This window comes from Alternaria ventricosa, assembly GCF_023758065.1.
Source record: "Alternaria ventricosa strain BMP 2768 chromosome Unknown scaffold_2, whole genome shotgun sequence".
Lineage (NCBI taxonomy): Eukaryota > Fungi > Ascomycota > Dothideomycetes > Pleosporales > Pleosporaceae > Alternaria > Alternaria ventricosa.
In genome coordinates, this window is record NW_026055682.1 from 485258 (window position 1) to 500225 (window position 14968).

General features: G+C 42.4%; 4 protein-coding genes across 4 annotated transcripts; 1 reads left to right on the forward strand and 3 right to left on the reverse strand.

Moving 5' to 3' along the window:
• Positions 1 to 5033: 5033 nt before the first annotated feature.
• On the reverse strand, positions 5034 to 7468 carry J4E93_001175 (uncharacterized protein; the record flags this gene model as incomplete). The annotated part of the gene is made up of 2 exons (XM_049339127.1): positions 5034 to 7139; positions 7463 to 7468. The coding sequence occupies 2 exons, from the start codon at positions 7466 to 7468 to the stop codon at positions 5034 to 5036; spliced, it is 2112 nt and encodes a 703-aa protein (XP_049203084.1).
• A 20-nt stretch (positions 7469 to 7488) lies between these two features.
• Positions 7489 to 8699, reverse strand: J4E93_001176 (uncharacterized protein; the record flags this gene model as incomplete). Its single annotated transcript, XM_049339128.1, has 2 exons — positions 7489 to 8047; positions 8098 to 8699. 2 exons carry the CDS (start codon positions 8697 to 8699, stop codon positions 7489 to 7491), a joined length of 1161 nt encoding a protein of 386 aa, XP_049203085.1.
• A 759-nt stretch (positions 8700 to 9458) lies between these two features.
• Positions 9459 to 10509, forward strand: J4E93_001177 (uncharacterized protein; the record flags this gene model as incomplete). The annotated part of the gene is made up of 2 exons (XM_049339129.1): positions 9459 to 9564; positions 9872 to 10509. The coding sequence occupies 2 exons, from the start codon at positions 9459 to 9461 to the stop codon at positions 10507 to 10509; spliced, it is 744 nt and encodes a 247-aa protein (XP_049203086.1).
• A 132-nt stretch (positions 10510 to 10641) lies between these two features.
• J4E93_001178 (uncharacterized protein) lies at positions 10642 to 12614 on the reverse strand (the record flags this gene model as incomplete). Its single annotated transcript, XM_049339130.1, has 5 exons — positions 10642 to 10833; positions 10890 to 11317; positions 11370 to 11490; positions 11551 to 12353; positions 12407 to 12614. 5 exons carry the CDS (start codon positions 12612 to 12614, stop codon positions 10642 to 10644), a joined length of 1752 nt encoding a protein of 583 aa, XP_049203087.1.
• Between the last annotated feature and the right edge of the window lie 2354 nt (positions 12615 to 14968).

Consider the following 14968-nt stretch of genomic DNA (forward strand, 5'->3'; position numbering starts at 1 on the left):
AGCCTAAAGATCTACTTATATAAAACTTAACTTTTCTAGATAAGCTTTTAATAAGCTATTAAGTAGCTTATATAGTTAGTTAGGTAGTAGCTTACTAATATCTATATTACTTTATTAAGAGAGTAATAAAAGCTTATTATAAGCTTTTACTATATTTTTTTACTTATTTTTATAAAAAATATTAACTATAATATAAGTATTCTTCTTAGAAAACTTCTACTCTTTACTACTATAAAAAAGCTACTTATTAAATATTACGTTATATATAGTAAAAACTTCTTTTTGTAAAGAATAGAGAGGTAACAGAAACTATTCTCTAATAATAGAATATAGCTTTGTTAGAACAAAGTAGTTAAATACTATAATAAATAGTATAACTAATAAAGATTGCAGTAATTGCAGATAATAGGTAAAAGGTAATAATATTGTTGCTAGGTAAAGAATAACTATAGAGAATTGCTATTTCTTTTATAGAAAATAGCTACTAAAATAGTTGCGTAAATATCTGCCTATTTCCGCCTAAAGATAAGAATTTATAATTAAATCTACTTAATTCCTAGATTTATAATCTAAGTCTGCTAAATTCTTCTTATCTTCTAGATTTATAATCTAGACTAGTACTAATTATATTAGTCTATGCGTTATACTGCATAGACTAATAATTAGTTTATTACTAGATCTTTTAGTAATTATAGAAAGAGAGATAAGAAAGATAAGAGTTATTATATTACGTAATAACTCTAATAATAGCTAGGCTAAGACAAATAGAGGTGTTTTAAAATTTCCTAGTATAGCAGATTAAAACTAGCTACTAAAATCTTAATTACGTAAGCAATTAGATTTACTAGAGATTTTTCTAATTTGTTAAGAAATAATAATAAGTGCAATCTTAACAAAGCTTAATAATAAAAAGATAATAATAACTAAGTTATTATAATCTTTACACTTTTAATAATTAAATCTATATATAGTATATATTAGAAGCTTAATAGTCTACTAAATAACTAATATAGCTTTTAAATAGTGTTTTAAAGCTTTTTAGCTTACGTCTAGCTACTCTATTTTTATTTAAGAAATAGGTATAATACTTATAAATATATACTTTACTCTATTTAAGTTATAAATTAGTAGAAGCTCTTTTTATAAGCTTAGACTAGTACTATCTAAAGTATTTTATAAACTACTACTCTAACTTTTTATTAGAAAAGTATAAAGTATAAGTATATAAAAAGCTTATATTATAGAGCTAAGTAGTAGTAAGCACTACTTCTATCTAGAAGTACTTAAGTAAATTAGTTTTCTCTTCTATTTTAATTTATTTAGTAATAATTTCTTATTTAGCTCTTTTAGTAACTTTATTAAGCTTATAGTTATATAAAAAAGTAGACTTTAGTATAATACTATACTCTTTTATCTATACTTTATAGTATAAGTTACTATACTATAAATTAGGTAAAGAGTTATTATTAAAGCTAATGTTTTATAATAAGTAAGTAATAATAAGTTTAAATAAGTACTTAGAACTTCTTTAAAGCTTTTATTATTGTCTTTGTCTTTTTAAAGAAGAGTAAATAAAAATAGACTTTATTACTTTATTTATTCTTAATAAGTAGAATTTACTTTTTTTTTAAGCGCTTTTTAAGTATATTAAAAAGATTTTATTTGATTTTCTAGAAAAGTTAAAGTACTTATTTCTTTAGCTAATAAAAGATAACTTACTTAATATAAGTTAGAGTATAGAACTTATACTATACGCGTATAAACTCTTTAATTCTTACTTTCTAAGTATTATATACTAAAGCCTTAAGCGCTTTAAAGCTTAAGTACTTAGTATAAGTATACTAAAAGATTTTTAAGTTACTACGTAGCTAAAAAGTAAAGCTAGGCTTTATTTTAAATATTATATTTATAATAAAAGTATTATAAATAGTAATAAGCTTATATTCTATAAATATAAGGTTTAGCTTATACTATAAAGTAGCTACTATAGTACTATTTACTAGTAAGCTAGTATAAAAAGTATTATTAAAACCTAAGTACTAAATTTAAAATTAATTAAAGTAAGCTTCTAAAACTATATTAATATAGAAGCGCTTTATAACTATAATACTAGTAAGTATAAAATTAATACGTTTACTACTTATAAGCTTAATAAAGCTTTTTAAGATAAATATACTATAATTAAGAATAAAAAAAGCTTATATACTTACTTTAACTATTTTAAAGCTTTTAGCTAGTTTAAGGTTTAATAATAGTAAGAAGTAATTAACTAAGTAAATTACTACTTAATTATTAAAAATAGTACTAGCTAAAAGAAAGTAAGTATTATAGTCTATAGTAGAGTAAATACTTAGTGTTAGCTAAAGTATATTTAAGTTAAAAAGTATAGTAACTATACTTATAGAGTATTTTTATTATTATTATATAAGCTATCTAAAAAGTTTAAAAAAAAGTATCTATTACTAATAAGCTTTATATACGCTTTGTTAAAGTACTTTATACTTAAGTATTTAATAATAGTATTTTTATTCTTTTATAAAAGCTATTAAAAGTACTTTTACTTAGCTTTAATAGTAGTAAGCATATTATAGTACTTTTTAATAAGCTAGTAGTAAGTTTAAAACTCTAAAGTAGCGTAAAAGTAAGTAGTAAACTTAGTCTAGTTTAGTAACTTAAACTTAGCGCTAGCTTTATTAGTAAATAGAGCTTTTCTAATAAAAGTTAAAATTTTATATAACTTAAAGTAAGCTATTTAATACTATATAAGCGCTAAAAAAAATATTCTAAGCTAAAAAAGTATAAATATCTTTATACTAAGCGCCTAAGTAGTAATTATATTATACTTTATTTAAATTATCTAGTCTATTACTATTTTAAGTATTAGTATATTAAAAAAGGTTATAAGTAGTAAGCGCGCTATTTATACTAAAAAGCTTATAAGCCTTTTTATATATATAAAGAGTATTCTACTTATAGTACTACTACTTTAGATTAGTTTTTACTAGCTTAGCTTTACTTAAGTAAGTATAGTAGTTTTTTTAAACTTACTTCTTAGTTATATTATTATAAAGCTATAGTTATATCTTAAAAAACTTTATAATAATATTAAAAAACTAGTTATAGCTGTTAAATAGTATAATCTATACTAAAAGTAGTAAAAGTAAATTAATAGTTATATTAACTTATCTCTTAAGCTTTTTAAGCTTACTTTAGGTACTTACTAAAAGAGTAAATTTAAGCTTTTATACTACTAGTTTTCTTTTCTTAAGTACTTTCTTATTATACTTACTAGTATTTTTCTTTAAGTAGATAAGATAATTAAAAGCTTTAAAAAAGTTATTTTTAAAGAAAAGTATTACTAAATTAATCTTCTTTTATACTTCTAAAGAGCGCGTATTTTATTTAAGCTATATAAACTACTTAAACTAAGTAAAGTATTTTTTAAAAATTATACTACTTATTAAAATAAGTATTAAGCTTACTAAGAGGCTATAGTTACTTATAGCTATATATAGAAGAGATAGTAACTAGTATATATATTACTAATATACTTAGAGATATTAAAAAGAAGTACTATAGTAGGTATAAGTAGTTAATATATAAGTACTATAGTAAGTATATATAGTTAATATATAAAGAGCTACAAAAAGCTAGTTACTTTACTTATTATACAGTAAAAAATTAAATAAAAATTCAAATAGTATTAAAGTCTATTATTTCTAGTATTATTATTATATAAAGAGAATAAGATCTATACTTTAAAGCGCTAAGCTTATAACTATAAAGAAAATTAAGCTAGAAATAATAGATTTAAATAATTATAATTATAATTACTACTTTTATAAAATTAAGTAAGAGTAGCGTAATATATGTAAAAAAGTATATAATATACTAGTATAAAAGAGAGAAAGTATATAATTAACTTAATAGGTACTTAAATACCTATTATAATAATAATTATAGTAATTACTTTACTACGCGTAGCTAATTACTAATATTTTCGAGTTAGGCTAATTAATATATACGCTTTTATTCTATCTATAATAACTTTAAGAGCTCTATAAGTAGAGTAATTATTAATAAAAATATAGAATTTATAATAAAATAGTAGTATACTCTAATTAGTAAAAGCTTAAGACTCTAATTAAAATAAAAAAGAGAAAAAAACTATTACTTCTTTATAAGTAGATTATTACTATTCTTTAAGTACTATATTTATAGTAAATATTATAAAGAAAGTTTTATTAATTATTATAGCTATATAAAGTAAGTATAAAGTATTTAGAAAATATACTTATATTAAGATTACTATATAGAGTTACTAACTATATTTTATTACTCTACTCTATATTAATACTTTATAATAATAATTATATATAGTAAAGAATAATAATAAAGAAGTTAAGAATATAGTAAGTATAAATATATATAAGTTAATTAGTAAAGTGTATTAGTTAAAAAGTAAAAACGATAAGCTAGTATTAGTCTTAATATTATTATTAGTATTTATATAGTTTTATTTATATTATAATAATATAATTAAATAATTAATCTAGATACTAAGTACTAAGTACTAAGTATTAAAGAATATATAAATACTACTACTTTTATATATCTAAAACTATAGTAATAGAGCTATAGTAGTTAGCTTACTTAATACTTATACTACTTTATATAGAATTTTATACTTTTTTATATACTAGTAATAGACTTTACTTTTCTTAGACTAGCTTATACTTTAGAATTAGTTTACTAATAAATAATAAGAAAGTATATTAAACTATAACTTAAGTATATAATAGTTAGAATAATAATTACTTCTTATATTTAATAAAAGTATAATATATTAATTAGTTTGTTTAAAATAGCTTATTACTTAATATATTCTAAAACTTTAGCTATTTTATATTTTACACTCTATATCTACTTACTTACACTTTAACATCTGTCTTTAGTGTGCAGCGGAACGGGTATAAGCTGTTGATCGCAACGCCACCGCCTAAGTTGTTGCTACCTAGTAGGTACCTTGTTTCCTACTCGTATAGTTCTATATCTCTATCAAACGGTTCGCTCGGTGTAGGCGACACTGCAGAAATATCCTTGACTTGTTCCAGCCATGCCACAACGGAATCTGACATCGTGAAATCCAACACGGACATCACGCTATCACGGCGATGCAACGTCTCTTCGTCTGCTGCGTTGCCGTCGTCTTTTTCAGAATTACCAGTCTCTTCTTCCTTATCGTTACCCTCAGTGTCGTCGGCATCGTCGTATTCTTTGGGTGAAGTGATAGGTGATACGGGGTCTTCCTCGACGTTAACCTCAACAACATCCCACACTCTATCATCATCTCTCGTCCACGCCTCAGTACCATTCAACGGACTGAACGGCGTTTCGCCATACTCTTTCATGCAATCAATCGTAGCCAGCTTTACAGAAAGCTTCACTCCCGGTTCGCTATGTACGGGTGGCACGCTTGGTATCTCGCCACTGGGCCAAAGCCTCGGCAACGCTGCGGTAAAGGTGTTCCAAGCACGTTGTTTCCCATCCACAGCCCACTTCTGCCGGTAGCGCGCGAGGGTTCCGGACAGGCCGTCGCAGTGGATCTGGTGCTCGACGAGCGCGATGGTCTCGGTGATATTTGACGGGCTTGAGAAAGGCGGGGAGAAAGGGACGTCAGTCGATGATTTGCGTATACGTACCAACTGCGTCTCAATAGGCCGACTAATCCTCAATTCTTCTCCTCCGGTTTCGATCTCTTCCGTGCGCATAGTGCCCTTGTCTGTCCACTGTTGAGCGCTCCACTCCGGGTTCACCGCCGTAGGATCATCCCACTCCCCTTCCCTTGCCCAGAAGTAGTAATGCGGTACATCGCACCCGGGAAACCTGACAAAGAACAAGTTCTCCAAGCTCTTCCTCTCCACATCGTCTCGAACCGGCTCACCGTAGTCCACATAAGCGGGCACATAACACATAGCCAGCGGCCGATACTGCGACACCTCATATACCTCCGCCGTCTTCTTCGCCTTGTTCCTCTGCCTTTGAGCGTGCCGCGCAGCGCGATCACTCGGATCTCCATTACCCTTTCCCTTGACGCGCAGCAACTTCCTGTTCTCAAGATACCACTTGTTGTATGTGTCGGCTAGGACTTTGGTCTCGTTTCGCGAACCGAGGTGGAAGTACATGTGGCCATTGCAGCCCTGGACGAGGGTGCGTTGAGCCCAATCCGTACCTCTTTCGATGCTGGCTTTGCGGAGTGGGCCGAGGAGATGACCATTACGTGCTGCGGATCGGATCAAGGGGTTTAGGATCGGGACGAAGTCTGGGGCGACGCCTGGTGGGTATTTTGCCCCTGGCAATATGAGCTTTTGCTTGCTATACATCGTTGTAATCTTTAGAGGTGCATAAGGCACGGGACAGGGCAAGGGCAGCGGACACCATCTTTTGTAGTCCCAACCTCCGGGTTTGACGGATGGCATGGTTTGGTTTGGCCATTCGAACAGGCGAAGTCTGCATCCAGTCTCGTAGATCTGGTCTGCTGGTGCAGCACTTGACTCTGAAGAACTGCTATCCCACGATTCTTCACTGAGCGCCTGACCAAATCTCTCGCGGTTGTACTCATTCCCTGCGTCTTCGTCGTCTTCTGAGTCGGCATCACTGACAGTGTCATCACTGACGCTTTCGTCACGCTCTCTCCTCTTCTCTTTCTCTCTTCTTTTCTTTTGCTTAGCAATGAGCTGTGCCTTCTTCTCCGCAGCCTTTCTCTCCTCTTCCTTCTTCGCCTCCTCCAGCTTCCTTTGCCGTGCAATACGGGCGTCCTGTTCAGCACGCTTCTTATTCTCGTCGTCGTGCTTTAGGGCCCAAGCCATCTCTACTTTCTTCATATCCTTGCGGTAGATACTGCGCTCCTTTGCTGTTTCGACTAGCTCTTTGTAGTTCAAGTTGTCGTAGACGGAGTCAGTCTTGTTCTCATCGTGTACTTTGTGCGTACCGCCACGTCTGTGTGATGAGCCTTGGTGAGTCTCATACGGCTCTGCAGAGCCGTGGTACGGTCGCGGGTTACGCCTCTTTGCTTTGCCTTTTGGCATCGTGGTGGCGGTTGTGTAGTGTTCAGTGAAATGTTTGCAGACGGATAAATGCTAGTATTTCAGACAGCGAGTATTGGATACGAGAAGCGCATACCATGTGAGTTGAATGCCGAAGTGATGCTCGAGACATTGTTGCGAATGCAACTTCAAGAGATCACATGTATTGGTCAAGCTAGTGTCTTTAACGAGTCACGGGTCAAAGACATGCGGGAGGTCTGCTTTGTGAACATGACTTGGCTTTGTCTCTGTAAGCATTTCCAAGCGTGGTGTCGAGTCGTTCAAAATGTGTCACAATGCGCTGCACAGCTCGATTATACGTTCGAAACATTTCATTCGTAGGGTCTAGGGTATCTCACTACGGTACGTTAACTTACATGCATTCAAGTTGACGGGAGGGTGCTTACAGTTCCGACTTCTCGCCATCGAGCTTCCGCTTCTCTGCCTTGAAGTCGAAATAGCCCTCCAGCTCCATCCACTCTGCAGTGAAGGCCATGACCAGCTTCGTCCAGTCCTCGACTGTATCCATATCCAAGTGCTCTCCGTCGTCTTCAATCGTGTGCCATACATGCGGGAAGGGCGTAGGGATCATGTGCAAGATCTCGACGCCGCGAGCCATGAACGGAACGTGGTCGTCCTGTACGAAGCCGCCCATAAACTGATCGTTCCCTTTATTCGCATCGGGCAGAAATGGGCGCTCATCGCGCGGCTTCTTGTTCTCGCGCTTCGCCATCTTGGACTCGTGGTTCGGGGAAGACTTCATCAAGCCTAGCTTTCGCAGGCGTGCCTCGGCAGTCGCCATGTGTTTGTAGGCCCAATGTGTGGTCTTGAAGTATGAGGGGACCTTTGGACCCTTGGAGCCCAGAAGGTCAAGTAGTAGGAATAGGTCGATCGAATCGAGCGGGGTGCGGTATATCGATGATGCGACATGGAACGTCGACTCCCAGTCTTCTGCGAGGGCTCTGTGCGTTCATCAGCAATGATTCCATGATGTGATGCATAAGTGTCATACCTTGCGCCATAGAGACTGTCGCTGTCGGTCCAGCTCTTGAACGCCTCCTCGCCGTCCAGCAACAGTATCTGCACACCCTTGTGCTCCACGTCGAAGTCGTCAGGGTCAGCCGCCGCCCATTTTTTCGTCAGCGCCGCATCGATGCTGCGCGCTATATGCATGATCATGGCGCATGGGGCCGCGCTGTCGGTCGCCCCAATGAAGCCAGTCGGCGTGTACTTGCTGTCGTAGTGGGCCACGAGAGCCAATCTCGAGACGTCCCCCTCGGAGCTACCCGGCGGATCGCGTGTCGCAATGATGTTCACGAAAGGGACTTCCTTGCCCTTGCTCACGGGCGTCGTCGACGTGGAGTTGTGCATTTCCAGCCTCCATTCCGGCAATTGCGACTTGAAGAAGTCTAGGAAGTGTTGGCGTACGGCGACATTGCCTTTCGTTCCAGAGACTCTGGGGACAAGAATCGGCGCCAGCAAAGAGCCTTTCTTTATATCGAAGTCATCGCCCGGTCCCGGCAGGTGCTTGAGTGTGTTGTCGCTGAGGCCCTGGTAGGCGTATCCGAGGGACAATATGGAAACGAGCGACAGCAGCGCGAATGCGAACAACATGCTCGCGACTGGTCACATGAAGAACCTCGACAAAGTTAAAACACTGCAAAAGATAGCTCACGACCGAGAAAGGAGCATGACGGCGCCGGTCGTTGAGTGGGCCGCTTGCAGCTGGTCGAGGGAACCGTGGCATCTCTCCGCACATGAGCTTGACCCGCTTCGGCTAGAGTTGCCGCGGCAAGCCGATCATCGCACGTGACAGCGTGACATTTCCACAAAGCACCATCGCAGCCCATCCACGTCCCTACACGTCCCTACGGCTTCGTTGCTGAGTAAGCCTCCTGCTAAGTCAGACATCCAGCGGCCAAACCTCGCGGTCGCGCAGCGAAGGAATCCAGCGTATCGAGGCCTGACGAAACCCACACACGTGTGCAATTTTCTTCACAGCCGTTGATTGCAGACAGCATGCAGCCACGGCTTCTTGCCTTTGCGGCCGCTTTTCGAAGCACAGCGCCTACATTTAGAGGCACACGACTAGTCGCTCAATCTCGCTTTAATGGGTACATCTGCAGGAGTTGCCAACGGAAATTTACCACAATACGCAAAGATCCTACATTACCATCACAACGGGGACAGAAGCCCAGGTCGGCATCCGATCCAGTAGGAAAAGAGAAAGAGAAAAGTATGTACAGCTCTATCGTAGTCGGACGACGAACAAGAAGCAACCATCGTTAACGAACATGTCCAGTGTATGCGGAAAGACTACTGATCTACGATGCGGGCGACGCACGAACTACGTGGATATCCTTCTGGAAAGCAATGGCCTTGTTGCAATTCGGCACTACCCTCGTCTTCGGTGTGCCTCCATTATGGAACAACGAGAATCAACCTGATGAGAGAGTACGGAAGATGCAGGCTATAACCGGTAAGTGAACTTTGTTAATGCCTGGTGAACTGTCACGACCCAAATCTCTTCATCTACACCACTTTTCTTGCCAAATGCACCGACCCAATTCCCCTCTCTCGTCACATCGATTCGCTCTGTATCTGGCTTCATCATGCGAGGGCAAATATCTTCTATGTCCCTGGTTTGTCCGACCCATCTTGGCAGGTCCGAAACAGCACTCATCACGTGGTAGTGGCATTGTATTCCTTCACATTCTCCCTCACCCACACTCCCTTCTTAGCACCCGAATACCCAGAAGCCACAGGTCATATCTAACAACCTCCAGTCGGCATCCTCGGCACCATCCCCACTCTGACCCTCGCCTACCTAACCGCCCCCTTCGTCCACCAAGTATTCCTCCAAATTCCCCACACCGCCAACTACGCCCGCCGCTCCCGCCCGGACCTCCTTCGTTTCGCCAGGAGCCTCCGTCAAAACCCTGCCGCCACCGCGAACACAAAGCTGGAATTTGTTACGCTGCGAATCTTCCCTTTCCGCAAACACACAACCACCTTTCTGCACGAACTCCGCGCTCTGCCACCAAAAAAGCTACGTCTAGCAAACATCGAGCTACCGAAGAGCGAAGCGTGGGTTAAACGGCAAAGAGAAAAGGGAATTTTCAAGCGCATGCTGGAAGTAATGAGTGAGCCACGCTTCAAATTCTACGTCAAAGAAGGACGGTTGTACACGATGAAGACGGGTGTGCCGGGCGTATGGGAAGAGGTGGCTATGAGAATCAAGGAGCAGACTATCGAGGAAGTGGAGAGGGAGAGTGGAAATGATACTGGGAAGCGGAATGTCAGGGCGAGGAAGGAGGTGCTGAAAAAACCAGTGGTCAGGACTGTCACGAGGCGTCAGGGTGAGATCAAGGTCGCGAGGCAAGATACGGGGGCGACGGTAAACATAGGGAATGATCGTCTTTAGCCTTGAGGCTTGCGATCCGGTATATCAAGAATGAACGATTTGCTAAGCGAAAGAGTATATATAAGTCGTCCGTTCCCGATAGCCTCTCACCCAACAAGTTTACTCATATCAACAGGTCTACTGAAGCATGAATTATGCCTGCTCCAGAACCTCTGGCTTCTCCTTCTCCATGCTACCCTTGTGGAAGTCGGCGACACCGTCGTCATGCACCAGACCAGAGCGGGCGAGGAGGTCGGAAAGTCCGACTTCACGGTGAACCTCGGCCCAGCGCTCCTTCTCGCGCTCTGCTGTGCCGGCGGAGCCAAAGAGGGTGTCCATTTCTTCCTGGGAGGGCCGTTAGCAAACAGCACGCATGCAGATGCTCGAGTGAGGAAACTTACGAGAGAAACACCCTTGGTCTCCGGGAAGAAGAAGAAGATGAATGCAGCGCCCATGGCAGTAAAGATACCGAAGAAGACATAAGTGCCATAGCGAAGATGCGTAAGCATATCCGGGGTGACTTGACCGACAATGAAGTTGTTCATCCAGTTCGACGAAGCACCAAGGGCGATACCGTATGGTCGGTTGGACATGGGCCAAATCTCCGCAATGACGATCCAAGCACATGGACCCCATGAGTAGCCGAAGAAGATGACAAAGAGCCATACCATGACGCAAGCAGCCCATCCAGCGCCCTGGTGGCTGGCCCAGCTATCCTCGTAGGTGGCAGAGATACCGGCGATGATGAAGTGGCAGGCAGCCATGCCGATGGCACCGCTGACCAGTACGGGCTTACGACCCAGCTTGTCGACGTACATAACAGCAGGGACTATGAAGGCGTTAGCGCAAGGACGTCAAATGGTGTTTGTCGGAAGACTTACTCGTTGCGAGGAACATGACGATGCCGACAACACCTGTGGCGAGAAGATTGATCGAATTGCCCGACAGCCCGAGGCCTTCAAAGATGCTTGGAGCATAGTACAGAATGGCGTTGATACCCGTCTATACGTTGGTTTACCAGTCAGTACATGGCTCATGTGCAGCTCGCAATGGAACACTTACCCATTGTTGGAAGAACATGGTGAGCGTGGAGATGAGAACTCGCTTGAACATGCCCCTAGTGGTGAAGAGACTGCCGATAGCGACAAACTGAAGCTTGAAGACAGACAACGCGCTCATATCTTGGAGATGAGGGAAACGCTCGGCCAGTGATTTCTTCTCGAAGAGACTTTGTGCACGAATCTCGGCGTACTCCAGCTCGATGAGCTCGTGTTCCTGAGGTAGACTACGAAGGTTGGCGAGTACACGGCGCGCCTCTGCTTCACGGCCGTGGTGGACGAGCCAACGGGGAGAGAAAGGCATGAACATCATGCCAACACCGAGAAGTACAGCGGGAGCAAGTTGTAGGGCAAGAGGGAGGAGCCAAGCAGCCTCCTTCTGTCCGTCTCTTCCGGTGCCACCGATGTAGTTGGTGCCGTAGTCGATCCAGAAACTGATCATGATACCCAGAGTGATGCTCAATTGCTGAAGACCAACAAGCGCACCTCGGACCTCTGGAGGCGCGATCTCGGCATTGTACATGGGAACGATCATGGACAACGCACCCACACCCATACCGGTAACGAAACGGCCACCGAGGATAGCATCGTGACCTTGGCCGGCGGAAGCGGTGCATTGAACGACGACACCGATCATAAAGATTGCGACGCTGACGAGGATGGCGTATTTACGTGAGAGAATCTCAGCGATGAACCCAGAGTACATCGTTCCGAACCAGGCGCCAAGTTCGAGAATGGATACGAGCCAACCCTGCTTTGAGGAGTTCCATTCAAGGGTCTCTTGATCCTGAATGTAGTCACCCATGTCTGAGCATCTGTCAGTGACTTGCCTGCAGTTGTGAGGATGAGATTTCACTTACGTTCCTTGAAGGAAGGCATGGTCAGCACACCGGAGAAGACACCTTGGTTGTAACCATACAAGAGTCCACCCAAGCAGGCAAAACATGCGATACCAAACACTTTGGCATTCTTGACCAGGGCCATAGGTCCCGAGGCACCTGCGAGCGCTTGACGGCGAGCCAGAGCGGCCACCTCAAAGTCGCCGGCACCACCACCGACTGGAGCCATGATGACGATTTGAATGCGTTCGTGAGAGAAAGATCGAAGTAAAGATCGTCAAAGAATGGGATAAGGCACAGAAGTGCAGGGTTAGTCAGTAAGCTCTTCGCGCAAGCCCTTGACAGTTGAATCCCAAGATCGAGGAAGACATGGGGAATGCAGTCCTACATATGCATTTCCATTTCGCTCGGGCGGCCACCCAAGTCAGCATACCATCGTCTCGGGTAACGGGCCTACACGCTGAGTGGTTGATGTTGCGAAGCTTTCCCATGGCGGATAAAGAGACGGTTAAGCTCCATGGCACCAACGCTTATTTCGGGCTGCGGCAGCGATTCAAGCATTGGTGGCTGTCCTGGCATTGGAGCTCCATTGCTTGTAACGTCCCGTGAGGAAGCAGGCTAGAAGCCACTGACGGCTGGGCGCACTATTGACAAGAGTCGCGGGGGGTGGAGGCGACGCGGGGAGGACGCGTTTGGCCGCACAGATGCTGAGCAATCACGGCTGAATCGACCGTTTTGTGAGATCGTTACGTGTTGGAGCTGGCACGAGACCGACCGCCTTTTCAACCTGATGCCTCTGTCTTGCGATGGCCTGCTCAAAATGAATGCCATCTAGATCCGAATATCTGGTAGAGCAACAAGCTTTCTCGTCCAGCTTGCATACCCAGAAGCATACCGAGCAGCCACCGCGCGTCGTTAAATTAACAGCGCGTATCTGCCGGTCCGCGGACGCCCATGCCGCCAGCCCCCGCCTCTTCGAGTTGGCAGCCCATGAGTGTGGAGACTCCACAGCGGGATGTTAGCGCGTCGTTTGCATTTTGCCTAAATGCTCAACCCTCGGCGTTCACATGGTGCGAAGGATCACGGCGCTGCGGCGCTGCGGTAAGATCGGAGCCTTTATCGCCAGGTCAGTCACGGGACGCGATCGAAGAGTCGGTTCCGACCTTTATATCCGTGACGATTGGATGAGCGAGACTTGGCCGTGGTTTAGAGCGGGCGTGTAGAGCTGACGACGCGGAGATGGCCACATAAATTGTGGGTTGAAGCGTTCGGGCCCACTGGCTGAGGATGCAGCCAATCACGATGAGGTCAGCAGCGACGTCATGCACTTGCCGACCTCCGATGCCATCGCCATCGTCGAGAGTGCACAGCTTCCCGTTCACGTTGCTCCAACGCCACCTCATCGCTAAGCTACTTCCAGGATTTTGACGACATTCTGGAACTGAGACACGCAGCACCAAGGACAACAATGTTGTGCGATGCTGCAGATTGATTGTGGCGGTATACTAGCCCGAATGCACGTCTGTGGCTCAGCAGTCTGCCTTCCCGCGCCTTCCTGCTTTCTCATACTCATCATCCTTTCCATCGCACTTGTTGGGGCTCTCTTGTACGTTGAAGATTCTTCGCCCCATCATTCGTCGACTACAGTCTAGGTGTTGTTGTGTGGCATATACAGTCACGTGCTCTATCCCCATCTCTGGCATACTCCCCTTAGCTGGCCTTGGGGCTTCAGCTTTGTTGTTTACAGGTTGGTGGGGCAGCTTTAGCGATCTTGAACAAGTGTTCTTCGAGGCTCTGCTTACCCGTTTTGTGAAGAGCTTGGGCGTCTCTCTATCGGGTTACATCGCCCTCAGCAACGCCGCAGGTTTGAAGTCGTGCCACTCTTGAAGCGATACGACCAGATTCTAGCCAGCACTCACAGTTGGGGCGATCTCCTGTTCTCAAGGTCCTTCGCCCCATATTCCGGCGACTGTTGGCAGGGTCTCATCTGGTGGCATGGTTACGTGCGGCACTTTGGCTTGTCAGTCAATACGCTGATATCGCATCCGAAGGATTCTCATATACATGTGCAGAGTCACGGCGCTTAAGCAACTCACTGATAACACAGAGACACAGTCGGGTGGTGACAAATACCACCGAATGGCCCCCTCGCTGCACGATCACATCAGTTGAATCATCGGTTCGTCAAGAAGGAGGCGGCAGAGCTCTTGTAACACTCTCGGAAATGAAGACAGTCGACATATTAGACCCATTCTGATACAATCGTTCAATCCACATTGGCGCATATTGCTCATCATCTCGCCTTCCAAGACGCGGTAAGAGCTTCTGTGTGAGACCTTCGACCAAAACCGCGACGGTGTTGGTCCTCCGTCTCCATATCAAGTTGCATCGCCCCCAGAAGCGCTGCAGTCCTGACGTAGCGCCCACATTGAACTCTTACGATCAGCTCACCATTGTTAGTCAACGGCGGCGGCGAGGGTCTCGGGTTGAGACCTGTACAGCTTCTGACGTGGAAACCTTCAGTGGCCCCAATCGAAGTGCTTTCATCTTGATGGAGGGGTGCAGTTGACCGGTAAGCATCCG